This window comes from Eretmochelys imbricata, chromosome 8 (assembly GCF_965152235.1).
Source record: "Eretmochelys imbricata isolate rEreImb1 chromosome 8, rEreImb1.hap1, whole genome shotgun sequence".
NCBI classification, from domain to species: domain Eukaryota; kingdom Metazoa; phylum Chordata; order Testudines; family Cheloniidae; genus Eretmochelys; species Eretmochelys imbricata.
The window spans coordinates 79,975,843-79,993,757 of record NC_135579.1 but is presented as its reverse complement, the minus strand read 5'-3'; the positions used below and the strand labels follow the sequence as shown (position 1 = coordinate 79,993,757).

Below are 17,915 nucleotides of genomic sequence, written 5' to 3'. Positions count from 1 at the left end.
CTAGAAACAAGGAGGAAAATTTTCACAGGGATTCAGTATATAAGGATCACTCCTCCTGGTGTATGATGTGCTTGCTTATAGACAATGGTGGGCCCCAAACAAAAATGGAGTCACATGTGCTAACTTTTCCTTAACGATCCCAAGTATTTAAACAATTATTATGGAGGTATTCTGCTATCTCTTTGATGGCTCTGAGAATTTTTTTTTTTTACAATGTGGATATACAAGTTTAAGTAGTTAAATTTAAGATATCTTCCTATAATAACATTTATTTTAATCCTCCTAACTTCATCCAAACTGAAGTGATCCATCTGAAGTTTCATAGGCATGGTCTTCTTATGGGGTAGAACTTCTCTGGAAAGTTTTGGGGCATTGTACAATGCATTGGTAAGACCTCATTTGGAATACTCTGTACATTTCTCGTCATCCATGTTTAAGAGAAATTAATTTAAAGTGGAACAGGGGCAGAGAAGAACTACTAGGATGATTGGGGAATGGAGGGCCTATCTTATAAAAGGAGCCTGGAAAAGCTTGGCTGTCACAAAAAGAAGGCTGATAAGGGTTATGATTGCTCACGGTAAATACACTTGGAGGTGAAGGGGTGGGAGGAAGGGGTAAATGCCAGCGAGGGTGAAGAGCTATTTAAGCTAAAGGACAATGTTGGCACAAGAATAAATGGGTGTTAGTTGGCCATAAACAAATTCAGGCTGGAAATTAGAAGAATGTCTCTAACTGTTAGAGGGAAAGGTTCAGGAACAGATGCCTAATAGGTGTTATGGGGGCAAATGGCTTAATTATTTTTGAGAAAAAGCCAGAAAAATTTATGAGTGCAGTTGTGTAACGACATTGGTCAACAGTACTGGGGCTTGCTTCCGGTTTATATCTTATGTCCCTAAAGCTCATGCGTCATAGTGTCAGCTGGCCACCCCCTCCCTGATGTACTTTTGAAGGCTGTAACAGACTGTACCCCTGTATTCACCCCTTGCACACTATTGTAATAATTTTTGTACAAAGTATACCTGTGAGGTATCATTTGAAAACTCATAATTTGCTGATCACTATTGTCCTGGTAAAACATGTAGCAACACTGTATGTAATGTTTTAGTAATACATGTACCGTAAAATCTTATAACATGTTCCAAGTCTTGGGAGTGGCCTAACCAGTTCCTCAGAGACAAAGGGCACACTAATGCCTAAACAAGGTCAATGGGCCATTACCTGCTAAGTGATTGTTCTTTGGCAGGAAATGGGGAAGGGGCCTGGGCGAAAAATCTACATTTTAGCAAAGAAACAGCATGGTGTTCCTATCCAAATGGACTTTGGGAGTTGCTTCTCAAAGGAGGTAGAGGACTATAAACATAAGGTGACTAGACATCCCATTTTTAAAGGGACAGTCCTGTATTTAAGCTGTCCTGCAAGTGTCCTGACTTTTTCTTAAAAACGGGCAAATTGTCCCATATTTTCTGTCTTCCCCACCCCATCAGTGCTGGCGGTTCCTGCTGTTGGCCAGATCCCTACTCACCAGGTGCCCGCCTACTAGCGGCAAATGGGAGAGTGGGGAGTCCAGTGGCCAACGATGGGGGTGTGTGTGCAAGGCTGGTGATGGAGCAAAGCTGCAGCACGCGGGGCCACGCTGCTTCCCCTGCTGGTCCATCAGCACAGCTCCTGCTGGGTGCTGGCTTTTGGCCAGCAGGGCCCCACACCCCTGTCCCATTTCCGGCTGGCACTGGCTGTGCGCTGTGAGCTGCAGTGGCTGGTGAGTGTGGGCAGGTGCCAGGCAACATCCGGTTAAGTGTTGCCTCTGTTGCCCATCCATCGGCCCTTTATGTGTTCCCCCTCTCGCTGTCCTCTCCCTGCTTTGCTCCTTCACCTCCCCAGCCCTGCTGCTTGTTTATATCCCCCCGGCAGGGCGCATCCCGCTCCCAGTGCTGTGCAGAGAACCAGCCCCTGGTCCGAGCTCTCAGCTCAGCAGCAGCCTGGCTAGCAGGCTCCTTCCTTCCCCCACTGCCACTGGCTGGGCCAGTGCCCCGGGAAAGCCCAAGACCCTCCGGCCTGGGGGACTGGCCAGGAGGAGCAGAACCCTGCGTGTGCCAAAACTCTGCACAGCACTGGCACAGGGTGGAGAGCACTGGGCAGGGCGGGGAGGCTCAGTTGGTCACACCCCATCCCCATGTGAGAAGGGTGTATAGGAGTGTGTGTATCACGTCTCCCTGTGTGAACCCTAAAGCCTTAACGATAAGAAGGTAAATAAACAGAATCCAACTTGCTCAGTATTTCTTTTTAACGGGGGCTCTGTCAACTTGATGTTAATTTGAATGTTTATACTGCATAGTTCTGTTTGATTGTCACTGAACTCACTTGAATACAAGTAATTTTACCAGGTGTCCCGTATTCAGCATAGAGAAATATGGTCACCCTATATAAACAGAAAGGGGAGACACCCCAAGACCACCCCTTCCTTCCTCCTCCTCTCTCTCTTTCTCTCCATTGATTCACTGCATCAGAAGGAACAAAGGAAGCAGCCATTACACTGAAGAAGTTTGGCCAGTAAAACTCTTGAGAACATGTGGTGAGGGAAAACTTTGCTTTGAATTTAAAACAGTTTGTTAGGCATTAGTTGTGGTTTATCTTTATTTTTCTTGTAACCATTTCTGACTTTTATGCCTCGTTACTTGTATTCACTTAAAACCTCTCTCTTTGTAGTTAATAAACTTGTTTTATTGTTTTATCTAAATCAGTGTGTTTGAATTGAAGTGTTTGGGAAACTCCATCTGGGATAACAGGATTTGTGCATATCATGTCTATTAATAAAAAGGCGGTCTATATATGAGTTTGTATTGCCCAGGAGAGGGCTGGGCAATACAAGACCTACATTTCTGGGGAAAAATCTGGAACTGGGGTCACTCAGTATAATTCTTGTTGGTAAAAGCCAGGGTGTGACTGGTAGGCTGAAAGTGCACACAGACATAGCTGGGAGTAACGTCCATGCTAGAGGCTGATTGTGAGCAGTCTAGGAGTGGAGGCAACAGCAGTATAAAGGGCACCACAGGTTAGAGGGCAGGAGTGACATAGCTGCTCACTAGTCTAGATTGTATTCTGGGTATCTCATAGAGGCTTTTTATCTCCTTCCTCTGAAACATCAGGAATGGCCAGAACTGAAGATGGCACACTGGGTCGGGTGGACCAGGGCTCTGGTTTGGTACTGAGCATTATCTCTTTCAGGAGCTTGGCTGGCTGCTTCATGCTCACATGCTCAGGGTCTAATTGATTTGCCATATGTGTGGAAAGGAAGGAATTTTCTCCTAGGTCAGATGGGCAGAGTGCTTAGGGTTTTATCACTTTTCTCTTTAGCATGTGGGTGCAGGTCACTTGCCAGGATTATCTGGATATATCTTATTTAATCATTTCCCTGCCATTGCAGGGGCCTCAAGAAGTGGTGCACCTCAGTTCCTCCTATTTTCTGCTTGTGGTACATAATAATCTCGTCTCCTGTGGGTCTCTTTTACTTTGGTCTTATTTCCATTGTTTGGTTTAGTATGTGGATGCTGGGTGATGCTGATGACCTGTGATATACAGGAAGTCAGACAAGATGATTCTGGTGGTCACTTCTGCCCTTAAACTCTGATTTTGACTACAAAGAAGAGAGAAATTCTCAAGCAAAAAATAATTCTTAAGCTTGAGTTAAAGTCCTAGATATCTGCGTTTCTTTTGGGGTGAAAAAACCTTGATCATGGAAACTTCTTAAAATAAGTTATCCTGAAAACGCACAATTGAAGAATGCCTGAACACCCTTAACTTCCCCCGAATCACTGCTTACAAGTCAGCCAGTTACAAAGAAGAGGATCCTGTCCTCAGAGATCACATACTATCTTCACATAGCTGACTGCAAACTAAGAAATGATATAATGGTAGTACTTTTAGTCTTATTATTAGGTTGATTGTGCACTACTATAGCAGTTTAAAATTAATAATAAAAAATAATAAATTTGGAGTACTTATTTGCTTTCTGGGTCTTGAGTCTAGGGTTCGCATTTTCAAGGTTTCACCACTTGAAGGCTAGAAATTTAAATGTATCTTAAAATGAATGTTGGATTCTCATGTAATTACTTGACTCCAGTAGCAGGGGCTTTAAGAACACCAATATCAGACAAAAAAATGGCAGAAGTTGACAACGCTTATAGAGACCAAAAATTAAATGAGTTGATGGTATTAGTTCATTTTCTAAAAGGCATGTGTCCATACCTCATTTCATACAAAATAGAATTATCGACGATCTCAGTAGAGTGGCGGGTGACTGAATTTGCCATGGAAATGGAACTGATGCCTACAACAGGTTTCTCAACTTTTCTCTACCTGTCAACCCAAAACCAACTCTTGTTTCTCCTAAAACCCAATTCCACAATACTTTGTGGTTGCATCCACAGTCATCTGGAGTTACTGCAAGAGACAGTGCTGTAGGTTAGATATTGGATGGTGCTGGAAAAGGAGTGCTGGGTTTGAGCTACTAAGTGGGTACTGGGTTGCGGTATGCTGGAGGCAATAGGTGCTGGGTTAGGGTTTGAGGAAGTACTTGATGTGGGGGTTACTAAATCAGAGGTGTTGTAGGTGGGGTCAGAGTTCATTGGTGCTGGGATTTTTGGAGAGGAGGAAATAGGAAGGACACCCTAGCTTCCTTCTCTTGCCAGAGTTGACTCTTTCAATTGTAGATTTTTTTTTTCTCCACCATCCTACTGAAGTGTGAGGAATGTATCGCTTAAGTAAGGTGGAGAGCAGTCGTCAGCGATACTGCAACAGGAGCCAGGCAGGGTTAGGGGAGTCATGTTAGAGCTGAGGTGGCCGCTTTAAGAGGTGGTGACTTTCTCATTGGATGCTAGGTGGTGACTTTCTCATTGGATGCTAGTGGCCATCTTCTAACAAACAGGTTAGTTTTTCTTTTTAATGGAGGATTTTGCCTGCAACCCAACTACCCACATGTGACTAAACTTGGGATCATGATTCCTAGGTAGAGAACCTCTGTCTTAAAGGCTATTTACTTCAAAACAATGAAGTGAAGCCCATTAGTAGAGCTGTGGATGGGGAAACTTATACTCCCGCTGTTCAGGTTGTAATGTTCTGTGGACAAATGAAGAGCCTAATTGTCTTGGATTATTAATTTAGCAAATTCTCAAGAGCTAAACTGAAAGGGAAAATAATGCAAATAACTATTAGCTTGCTCTTTATTATCACATGCTGAACACTGTACAGTTCAAGTTTTACTTTTTTTTGCTTCTGCATATTCTTAGCTATTCAGAATTATCTTACTCATTCCTTTTGTAGCCACCATGTAAAACTGAAATGTTTAATGCTACTGGAACATGACAGCCTACATGCTTTAGCATAGATGGATTTCCTAAGTAAGCATTTTTTGTCACTGACTGCTGTAGTTAAACTTCCTTGCAGTAGATGCCAGTAGAGATCTTCCGAATTAAAATAGAAATATGATCACCATTTCCATAGCAACAACTTCCTCTGAGCATTACTATTTATAGAAGTACTGCAGGCCCAACTTTATATTACTCATCACAGTGGAACTTTCTAACAAGGGTTAAAATCTTTGTGGAAAAGATACACTTTTTGATTTAAAACTGCACGGATTTAATCTCAGGCATTATTAAATAGTGGGATTATTTATTTTGCTGTATATATTTTACTTGTAGGTATTTCTGTGCCACTTGTTACTGTAGTATTTTTATTTTTGTATTAAACCATCTGTTTTTAAAAACCTACTTTAACAGATTAACAGTTTGATTATAAATCTTGATTGGAGTTGAAATTTGGCATGTTGGGTCTAAGAAGGGGAAAATATTATGTATAGATAATCTTTGGCTAGGATTTGGTTTTATTACCATGTTTAATTACTAATACTTTTACAGTATGCCAAAAGCAGCGTGCCAACTTTGGGCATTATTTTCATGCATTTAAGATGGAAAACAATTAAAATATGTAGAGTGTTAGCAAATACTGTCCATTTTGAATACAAAAAAGCAAACTCCACTCTCTCAAAAATGAAGCGCTCTTTGTAGAGAAGCAGTATCTGCCTCTCCAAAAAGTAGCCTACCTATCCCCCCAACTCTCTCTAGTCTCTTTTGTAAATTGACAACTTGCAGAGCATAAGCAAGGTTTCACTTGTTCAGATACTTGCTACTAACACTCAAATTTTCTAAGAAGAATTGTTATTCTCAGTTATAAAACAATAATGTAACTATTTTGGCTTTATATGACTTCCTTGGGGCTTTCAAACACAACTGGGAAGGGATTATTACATAATATATATTTACTCATGTCTTTATCTCACACATACTTTAGTATTCTTATTATTATACAGTATTCAAAATATTTTAGGGCATATAAAATTAGGGCATATAATACTGTCTATGCTTTGATTAACAAGTTGTAATTGTGTTAATGCTGCTTATAAAGGGACCCCACAGCATTTTGTAATTCAGATATGTTAAACAATTTTCCCCTTTTTATAATTTCCCATTATTATATAATTTGGTGGTAGTAAGTGTTGATGACATCTTTCAAGCAATAAAATGTTTTACCAGTCAATGGGAGATTTGCTAAATTTGGCAAGATTCATGAGTTTTCAAAAATTCATCACATAAATGATTTATCACATAAATTATCAAAAAGAAAAGGAGTACTTGTGGCACCTTAGAGACTAACCAATTTATTTGAGCATGAGCTTTCGTGAGCTACAGCTCACTTCATCGGATGCATACGGCTGTTACTCTGAAACTACATAAATTATGTGGGGGAGGTCCACACTAATTTATTTAACCACAGACATTGAGATTCAATAAATTTTAAAGCTTTATAACTGTTTAAAATACACATTGTCAACATCACATGTCAAAATATACAAAGTAAATATTTTTAAAGCAAACTCTTAGGTTAGCATTTTTCTTACTTCGCCTGTTTGTACATTTTGATTATTATCAATAAAAATTTTGTTTTGTTGATTTGTGAGTGCACAACGAAATCAAGGTCTACTATCAAAAATCTAATCCTTCCAAGCCCACATATATGCAAGGAGATCCGTTGAGTCATCTACTGGACAATGTTTATAGGGAGTTGGGTATAGGATCAAGAAAGGTGCAAATAGTTTCTGACTTCCTTCAGGCTAAATGACCCATTGATAACTTCCTCCTACAGCTGTTAGCATTGTGAAAGTTTTGTAAAGACCTAAAGAACTTTTGCCCTAGATCTAGCAGAAATTTCTATTTAAAATCTCAGTGCCAACAGTTTTCATTTTTAGTATTGATAAACCTTTTTCCCAGGAATTTTGGAATATGTTAAAAATATTCTTAAACACTCATAACTAGCACTGATTGAAATTCAGAATTTCTGTCTCATGGAAAATTTTGACATTTCAATATTTGTTTTTCCAAAACACAAAATGTTGGAATTAAGATATTTTTCTGAAATGCAAATTTCCAAGAATTTTGATTTGGAAATGTTGAAACATTATTTTTGACATAGTCAATTGAAACAAAATATTTTGACATTCCTGAAATTGAAGTACTTTGTTTTATTGACCCAAATGCTTCGTTTTGAGTCAGGTCAACATTCAGTTGCATTTTTCTTGCTTTACTGGAGTTGTAATTCAGGCCCCTCATTGTCTTCTCAAAAAGAAAAGGAGTACTTGTGGCACCTTAGAGACTAACCAATTTATTTGAGCATAAGCTTTCGTGAGCTACAGCTCACTTCATCGGAAAAAGAAAAGTACTCCTTTTCTTTTTGCGAATACAGACTAACATGGCTGTTACTCTGAAACCTGTCATTGTCTTCTGTGTACTGGGCTCCTTGGAGGACTACATCTCCCACAATGCAGTGTGGCTCCAGGTGACCATATCAGTGGAGTCATGTGTCCCTCTGGGGTGCATCATGGGAGATGTAGTCCAGCCAAGTAGCCTGTCCCCATTCTCCCCCATACAATAGGCTCCCTGTTAAATTTCAATTATTGTAAGGCAAAAGTGTTGATTGGCAAACTGAAGTCCTGGTACAAGTAAAGCCAAATATGTTCCACCTTCAGGAGAGCACCACCTCTTAAGTAACTCTTAAGTATGAAAGATGGGCTTGTAAGAGGGCTGTCCAGAAAGGAGACCTGGGAAGAAACCACTCTCCCCTACTTACTAGAAAAGAGAAGGATGCTGGGATTTCTGCTAGCTTGCTGATCTAGATCCTTTCTGGGAGCACCATAGGTTCCTGGAATATTTTAAACCAACCTGTTGTTTCTAGGTCAGTGCACATAGCTACTCACAAACATTGTGACTATTTGTAAGTTTGTTCCTAGGTGGTTCTTGTAGCTTTGAGTCCAGGAATTACAGTTCCCAGGATGTATCGAGGAGTGGGAGGAGAGAGAAGAGAAGAAAAGGAAGAATGTGAACTCTGTGGAAAAAGTGCGGGGAATAAACCTTACCTTTGTTGTTATCAAGCTTTCTGAGAAGGACTTCCCTTTTCAACCCTCAAATACCACCTATTTCTATTCTTCCCCTCAATTCTCGAGTCACTTGGTTACTACACTGGTGGACAGGATGTCTTTACTGTTCTACCTTTCCTTGACTGCTGGCTGCTTTGAGGAATGTATAAGGTTATGTTTTTGAAGTTGATGGTAGTCACTCAAAAACTCATCTTACTTACCAGGAGCCAATGGAATTTTTAAGCCCCCATGCAAACAGCCCTCCAAACACCAAACCAAAACGCTTCTCCTCCACATGTTTGGCTACATTGTCTTGATCTTGTTTTGTTAAAAATGTATCCATTTTGTCATAGATTGTGTTGTGCAAAAGTTGTCTGACATTATCAAATGGATTTAAAGTACAATCCCAGAATGTGTCATAGAATCATAGGACTGGAATTTGTATATCTGCAAACATTTGAAAGCTATAAATAGGGCTTTACGGGGAGAAAAATAGGGGCAGATCTTTCAATAGAGTTGAACTAGACGTATGCAGTGCAGTTGTATTTGTGTCAGTCCCCGGATATTAGAGGGACAAGATGGGTGGAGTAATATCTCTTATTGGACCAACTTCTGTTGGTGAGAGAGACCAGTTTTCAAGCCATACAGAGCTCTTCAGGCCTGGGAAAGGTACTCGGAGCAGGACAGCTAAATACAAGGTGGAACTGATTGTCTAGCATAAGTAGTTAGAGTGGTCCAGAATATGTGCTATCTTGAATGGTCCCTTAAAACAGTGGTTCTGGGTACACAGAGGTCTTCTAGGAGGCACGTCAACTCACCTAGATAGTTGCCTAGTTTTACAACAGGGTACATGAAAAGCACTAGCAAAGTCAGTATAAACTAAAATTTCATACAGACAATGACTTGTTTATACTGCTCTATATCAGTGTTTCTCAACCTGGGGGTTGTGATTTATTTTATAATTATATGGTAAAAATGAGAACATGAGCAATTTTTCAGTAATAGTATGCTGACACTTTTAGATTTTTTAGGTTTGATTTTGTAGGCAAGTAGTTTTTAAGTGAGGTGAAATGTGGAGTACACCAGACAAATCAGCTTCCTGAAAGAGAGAGAGTAGTCTGAAAAGGTTGAGAAACCACTGCCTTAGAATATGTGCGAGCTACTTATGCTAAACTGTCTGTTCCATCTTGCATTTTGCTGTGATGCTTGGAGTACCTTTCACAGACCCGAAGAAGAGCTCTCTGTAAGCATGAAAGTTTGTCTCTTTCACCAGCAGAAGTTGGTCCAATAGAAGGTATTGACCACTGCCCTTCCAGGAGAGGGGGAAATATTTATACCCCTGGCAGTTCTGGGGAAGCCTTCTCTCACTGCAGTTGAGCTGGTTAGCACCTGCTCTCCCACCAATGGAATTAGAGTAGGAGTGGATTTGTTCTTCATGATCTACTGTGGGCATTATACTAATCACCTTTTTCTTAGGGGCTAGGAAGGAATTTTTCCCTCAATGCCCGATTGGCCAAGGTGGGGTGGTGTAGTTTTTTCTTGTTTTTGCTTTCCCCACAGCAGGTCAGGACCTGGTAGGGTAGGCAGGGAGTTTTGGTCAAAGTGTTGCAGCTTAGTAACTTAAAAAAAGTGGTAGATGTCCAGTGCAGGTATGTGTTATAGAAGGGTTACAGTGTGGAACCAATCCCCCCACCCTCCTTTTACAGTCCCCTGAATTCTCATAGAGGGGAGAGCGATAGGGTCCCAGCAACAGGTTGGCTGGGACCAAGTGTGTTCGGGGTGGTGGGGGGAGACCGATAGCAGCCCTCCAAAATAGGTGGAAATGACTAAGAAAAGAACTGTGACCAGCACAGTACAACTTATTGCCTGGTATTCCCAGATATATTAAGTGTATAAAGTTTCAGGCTAATTAAGTCTTTCCATTGCCTTCTGTTTTTCTTCTTGGATGGCTGGAAAATGCATATATTTCTTTACTAAGGGCTGGGATCTGCCCCAGTACTGTCACTGGGTAATACCTTACTCAGCAAGTGGCCCCATTGACTTGTTGATAGAGATTTGGGGCAAGGTAAAACTCAGCATGAGTATGGTTGGCAGAATCTGGCTTCTTGTTCTTACGTACACAAGAACTATTCTGTATCTTACTCCATTCTGGTTTCCTAAATGTAAAAGGAAAAAAGTGGTGACTTTGTTCATTTTTGTTTAGTATAAACCATCATTTGTTTTAACAAGTTAACCTCCTCGCTTAGAAAATTATACTGTTGTAGAAAATGTAGGGACACCATAATTTAATTAACTACCTATAATGTTATAATGTAATTACAGTAGTACTAAAACTGTCTTGAGGGAAGGATGTGTAGAACTAGTCATTTGCCTTTTTCCAGTAATTCCTTTAGTTTATGTATGTTTATGGCAACTATTATTTTAATTTTATCTGGCTTCTGATTCTTTCCTCCACTTTATATCACATGCTGTTGTATATTTTCATTAACTTGTTATGTGTTTTTATATGAAAAAAGTTGTTAAACTGAGAGTTTAAGACAAATATTACAGCTCTTCTAATCACCATCTTTAGCTGATACAAAAGAGTTTTGCTAAGAAAAACACCATAATGTGCTGTTTTATATTAACAGGAAGTAGAACAGCAGTAGTGGTTAGAAAACACTGCATTCAGGAAGTGTGACACAAGCATAGCTCTTAGCTTCTGTGTAAGTTGTTTTAGCTCCTTTTTAGATTTTTGTTTTTGTTTTTTTTAAAGTAAATTATCAATGTATGTAGATGGCTGCACAGCGGGAGTTACCTTGTAACCAGTGCACAGGGACATCCACAGCTTTGCAGAGACTTGAAGGGTTTGCTAACAGACTTTTTCATAGGCACTCTAAGGGTGCTTTACAAGAACAGAAAGTGGCTCTGGAAAATGAGAGCCATCATTTCTCCGAACTTGCTGCCCTGTGGGACAGATCAAGTAAGTGTTCTGTAGGTACTCAAGATTCAGTTTGTGTGTTAATTAAAAGACTTTATATTGTAAATAGACAAGAGTATATTCTATCAGCCTTTTTGTAGTATAATACAAAGTATTGGTTTAAAGAACATGCAGGTGGAAATCTGATACTCTTCCACAAGGACTTGGTGTCTGGTAACAGAGTTTCACTTGTGAGTTTGCTTTCCTTTTTGTTAGGCAAATGTTAACTTAATTTATGTATTTTTGTGAACTTTTCTTCCCAGTATTTCAGATCTAAATTTGCTAGTTTTAGCAATAATAGTTAGTTTACTTGTTTTTAAATTATTGGTTTTCCTTGTCGTAAACTTTGGAAGGTTGGCTATTATGTTATGCTGATTAGATCCTTAATTACATGGCTTTTATTTAATATTTATAGTGTCCTTTTATTTTTAATGGATATTTCAAAATCCATTTTATGGTGAGAGTTTGAACATTAAAACTAGAGCAGACTTTTATGGTTTACTATTTCAAATTAATTCAGTGTAATAATTTTGATTTATAACATTAGTTATCCATAATTTTGATTTTATAATATTCTTAATTTGTGGGAGAGAAAGGGGTAAACTTATTTGTATTGCATAAAACATGCTTGATCAGAAATATGGCTCAAGCAGGTGCATCCTTTCCCCCCGTTATTTTCTAAATCACACAAAATATACAGTTCATAATTCTAGGCAACCATTAATAAAGTTATTGAGATCAAAATAGTCATCACTGCTCTGTACATACTCCACTTTAAAACAAACAGTTTATTTAGGAATTTGTATCCATACCTTTTGCAACCATATGTTTTGGTGAGTGGAGTTGAGAGGTACCAGGTCTTTCACAGTCTAAGTCAAGTATCACGCTATCTCCATTTCCTATTTTTAGAACAACTTATTATTTAGTAAATTATGTATTATCTTAAATTTGTTTTTTAAGTATAACTTGTATTAATTTCGTACATGAATTTGGATACAGCAATGGGTTAGAATACCACAAGCAATTTTTACTACTGAAAGTAATAGGCCTTAGCAAAATGTGCTCATGTCACAGTATTGTATTATCATGGGGAAAAGGCCAAGTTAACACATGTGCCTACTGTGAATTTGAATTTGAGTGTATATGATTAGGAATGGCCCTAATCTCAAAAGATGGAAAATGGAAGATAAATATGGAAACCAGAAAGTTGTTAATGCCCTTAGTGAAGATAAATTAAATCAAGATCTCCCAGCTCAGGTGGGGAGAGACATACTAGTTTTGTGGGGAGGCAGGCAAGAGGATTGGAGTTGTGAGGGTGGAGAGAAGTGGCATGACCTCAGATACCTAAAACTTTTCAGCTCATCTTTATACATAAAAAGTAAAAAAAGGCGCACAAACTAATTTTTTTTTCTTTACAGGTAACTTAACAGGTTTCTTCTCTGTGATATGGAATTCACTGTTGTTCCACAGTCATTGGGGTAGGCCCTCTCAGTATTGCTCTGTCAGAACCATGCTGCTGTGGATCAAGGAAGGCAGAATGGAAGCATAGGACCTTGATATTGATGGTCCTTGATTCTATTCTCTCCCTGAGATCCACATGTTTTGGATGGGCCAAACGTCTGACACTTTGAGATGGAGGGCTAGCTTTGTCATAAAGGCACAAGAATGGGAATTGGGAGATAGGGATTCCATTCTTGGTTGTGCCATAAGCTCTCTGTGGGAACCGTAGCAAGTCACTTAACTTGCCTGTGTTCAGAGTAGCAGCCGTGTTAGTCTGTATTCGCAAAAAGAAAAGGAGTACTTGTGGCACCTTAAAGACTAACAAATTTATTTGAGCATATTGAGCTGTAGCTCACGAAAGCTTATGCTCAAACAAATTTGTTAGTCTCTAAGGTGCCACAAGTACTCCTTTTCCTCTCGCCTGTGTTGTGAGGCTTAATTCATTAATGTACGTGGCACAGTCAGATACTCTAAAAATAACTTAATATGAAATCCTGTTGATAGAAGAATGAGTTTTGAGGGAGAGAAACTCTGAATAGAAACTACCAAACCTAATGAACCACTGAGCCCTAGGATCCCTAAACATGTCTGTACCACTCCATGCTAGTGTATATTCACAAGAGGGAGAGAATACATTTCATCAGACACTATTTCAAGCTTCCAGTAAATGATTATAATGTTGAGAACACTACTTGAAAAATACCACAGCACTGTCATTTATTCATTTGTTTAATAAAATGAAAAAACGGTATTGACCTACTGTCTTCACAAACTGGGGCCTGTTTGCATACAAGCCTCTTTCTCTCTATTTTAGGGCAAGCTTGATTGCATGACTTGTTTGAAGAGGAAATGGAATGTCATGTCTGTTGATGATATACATAGTGAACCAGTGCTTGTTCTTAAAGTACTATTTTAAGCGATAATTATGCATGTTGGTTGTAGCATTTTTGTATCAGCAAAGTTTGTGAACTAATAGCCGAGCAGTCATGGATATATGTGTCTCATTTTAAGTTGAAATGTGCAGATATTAACTCTAAATCTTTGCTCTCGGTTTAGACCATTTGTAGACAAAGAATAAAGCCCAGTCATACATGGGTTTGTGTCTATATGGTAAATTTAGGACTCTTAATTCACTACTATCATGGCTTTAAGGGTGATAGGAACAGTGAATGCTGTGGTGTAGACAGAATGCTTGTCTACCCCGAGTGGGAAATTGTCTTGCTTTTCCTATTGAGAAGAAAATACTAAAAATATTTGACTCTTTCTTTGTGCTTTCACAGAGTACAACAGAAAGTAGAAGAGGAGTAGTCTTGATCATATATGGCTGCATAATAGCTTTCCTTCACCTTCTGGAATAATGTAGCATAAAATTTAAGTTTATTGATAAGCACTTATCTAAATAAGCTGCATACCGTAATTTTTTGATAAAGGGATTTTAAAATGTTCGTAAATGTCCTCCTATCTGTGTCTCTGCACTTGTAGAGTTCTTATTAACTGTTTAGGTGACATCAAATGCTGCAATCCTGGTAATATGTTCCTGAACTCTCCCAAGCAAATATACTCTATAATTCTAGAAAGAAACATGAACAAGAGAACCCTTCTAAATATATTAAGTACTGAAGTGGCATCAATTTAAAAGTACATTTAGTTAATATAACACCCTCTGCTATAATGGAATGTCCTGAATGCTCTGTTTCTTTGTTGTACCTCTTTTGTAAAGCACTTTCTGATGCAACTACTGCACTTAAAGAGGAAGTTGCTTCTTTGTGGTTTTTTAGTGCCATTAGTTATCTAGGCTTGTGGTTTAGTGGTATGAGTAAGGTAATAGGGTATATATTCTGAACCCTGGGTTCTCTTCCTGGCTCTGCCACCGACTCAGTGTTTGACCTTGAGCAAATCATTTGTCCTCTCTGTGTTTCAGTTTCTCAATCTGTAAAATAGGTAAAATGTTTCTAAAAGTGTCTTTGCATCCTCAGAAGGTGTATGAGATTATTTTGTGTCATTTTTAGATTCTTGTGAGAGGAAATTTGATTCTTCATAGTGCACAGCTTTAATTTTATGGGGAAAAATTGACAGAGTGCACATGTGTTTGAATAATTTAAACTCGCCATTAGCCAACATTTATAATGTTGTAAAACCTTCAGGACCAAATTAATATTTTTTTAGTATTCAGAATTCTATATTTCAGTTTCAGATAAATTTAACATGATCAGTTGAGCAAGTACTCTATTTTTTTAATGTGGAAATAAGAGTGGTTAAGATATGTCTTAATGCTGCAAATCCCAGTCTCCAAATCACCTACCTCCATTACTCACACTACCTTCCATTTTCCCAAAATATGAAAAATGAGATGACATTAGCAATCTTGATAACATAACTCATTAGAAGAGTTACTAACATTACATTGTTTTAGTATAGGTGAGTACTGGAATTCTCATTAAAATGTGAGTGTATGGGTGATTAATAGTGGGGAGAATTTAATTTAGGTTGCTGATTCAGCATGACACTAAATATGTTTAAAAGAAGTTATATGTATTAACGTAGAATGTCTTGTAAACCTTTGAAAAAACACAATAGAGCTTCAGCAGGATAAATGGTAACTGTGTGGGGAGAAATGTTAAATCTTAAATATGAAGGTGTACATTGTGTAGATTGATTAAAGCTTTAGAGTAACTACTGGTTGGGTAGAACTCAACAGATAATTCTGGTCTAAGGTTGCCATGGAAACAACCAGTGCTTGATAGAATTGAGAACATCTTAAAACATCCTGTTTTTTAATGCTTTTTCCCCCTGCCATTTTCAGTTGCTTTAGACATGTAGAGGTAATGCTGGGTAGAAAATAAGTAGTTTAATGAGCAAGATTAAGCATCCACATCCTGAACATTGATCTGGTGTTTACTCCTGGTATTTTGTATTTGATAGTTGTTTCACATCTCAAGGAGTTCTTAAGGAAGACAAGATTTCTGGATTTTTGTGTGCTATCTATTACAGTGTGTTAGAGAGTGTGTGTGTGTGTTTGTTTTTTTACTGGATCAGTTCTTGTATTTCTAGAGATAAACATAACTTCCTCAAATGTTGGATTAATATTATGAGCAATATGTTTCTGAAAGCTAGCTTTTCAACATGAATGGTAAGTCTTTTTATTACCTATGACACTACAGTCTGTTTTTATTTAATAATACTGTCTTCACGATATGGAAAAAATCTACCCTGTTCCTCAATCTTTCCCACATATTCAACAGTAAATAAATTAATATATTAAGCTTTTTTCATAATTGAGTCAGCATGAGTAATAAAAAATGACAAATCATAAAGGTTTATGTTTTGTATCAAACATGAGGATGTATCTTTTTTGCTTTTCATAACAGAGATTTAATTAATATTTTAAATTTTAATATTGCTAAAGGTTTCTTATTAGAAATAATCTTATTCCAAATCAGTAAATAGAAGGCATCAGATTTCAGATGAGGAATTTGTAATGTGATCCTGAATTAAATCACTTTATTTAAATCTTATCATTTCCTTTGGTATACTTCATTAAGTTGTTCTGTTATAATTTTATGTGAATGTATGCAAAGCAGTACTTCAAACTGGAGAGCCTTCTAAAATTTTTGTTGTTATAATTTTCAAATTCTGGACATTTTTAGTCTTTTACTACTGAATTCCATGAACAAACTTGTTCTGCTCTAGCTTTTATTCTGTCTAAATGGTGGGATAGCAGAATTGTTGAGGTCATTCATGGAGGGAAGGAGAGTCTCACTTAAATCAAGGTATTTGGCACTTAGAATTACAACAGATCTAGTAAATTAATCAGGCAGATATTTGTTTACCAAAAACCTGGTGATTGCTAATATTGCTAATTATCCTTTATATCAGTGGTTCCCAACCTTGTTCTGCCACTTGTGCAGGGAAAGCCCCCTGGCGGGCCGGGCCGGGCCGGTTTGTTTACCTGCCGCATCCGCAGGTTCGGTCGATCACGGCTCCCAGTCGCTGCGGTTCGCTGCTCCAGGCCAATGGGAGCTGCTGGAAGCGGCAGCCAGTATGTCCCTTGGCCGTGCCGCTTCCAGCAGCTCCCATTGGCCTGGAGCAGTGAACCGCGGCCACACCTGCAGACGCGGCAGGTAAACAAACCGGCCCGGCCTGCCAGGGGCTTTCCCTGCACAAGTGGCGGAACAAGTTTGGGAACCACTGCTTTATATAAATGTAAATTGAGATAAAGATTTGTGAAGCAGTCTATTCCATTTTGACATATCAGTAAAAGTTGAATCAAAATATATAAACCAAAAATACACACCATTTTATTTCTGAAAAATAATTTGTTTTGAAAGTTGTTTACAAAATGGAGAAAGTTTTAAATAATCTATTTCTTACTAGAGCTTTTTCTTTAAATTTACCTTTTTTTCAAAAAAAAGTATTTTATTTACTCCACAAATTGAGATTACAGTAGAACCTAAGAGTTATGAACACCTGGGGAATGAAGGTTGTTCATAACTCTGAAATGTTTGTAACTCTGAACAAAATGTTTTGCTTATTCTTTCAAAAGTTTACAACTGAACAATGACGTAATACAGCTTTGAAACTTTACTATGCAGAAAAAAATGCTGCTTTCACTTTATTTTTTAATAGTTTACATTTAACACAGTACTGTACTGTATTTCCCTTTTTTTTTTTTTCTTTTTTTGTCTCTGCTGTTGCCTGACTGCGTACTTCTGGTTCCGAATGAGGTGTGTGGTTCATAACTCTGATGTTCATAACTCTGAGGTTCTACTGTATTCAGAGTACTATTACTGCTGAGATTTATCCCACGTAGATGACATAGGATATGGGAAAGACAGCTGAAGTTACAGCATGCCTGACAGATATAACTTAGTTTAGATACTGTGACGGGTCAGGCCAGATGGCTACAGGAGAGTAATAGAGGGCAGATATATTAGCCCCAGGCTAAGTAGGTCCCTTTTCCCTGAGTAAGGTAACAGGGAAGGTTCCAGAACA

The 17,915-nt window shown here is 38.4% G+C and overlaps 1 protein-coding gene across 2 annotated transcripts in view; it reads left to right on the top strand.

The window, feature by feature from the left end:
• Nucleotides 1-17,915, top strand: part of PRKACB (protein kinase cAMP-activated catalytic subunit beta) — a 121,649-nt gene that overhangs the window by 51,399 nt on the left and 52,335 nt on the right. The window contains exon 1 of one of the 2 annotated variants that reach the window (XM_077823857.1): nt 11,151-11,426. The exons of the other annotated variant lie outside the window; for it this stretch is intronic. Coding sequence (XP_077679983.1) covers nt 11,240-11,426 — 187 coding nt within the window. The 5' untranslated portion in view covers nt 11,151-11,239. Of the gene's footprint in view, nt 1-11,150; nt 11,427-17,915 lie in introns of those variants that run through there. 2 annotated transcript variants of the gene reach the window in all.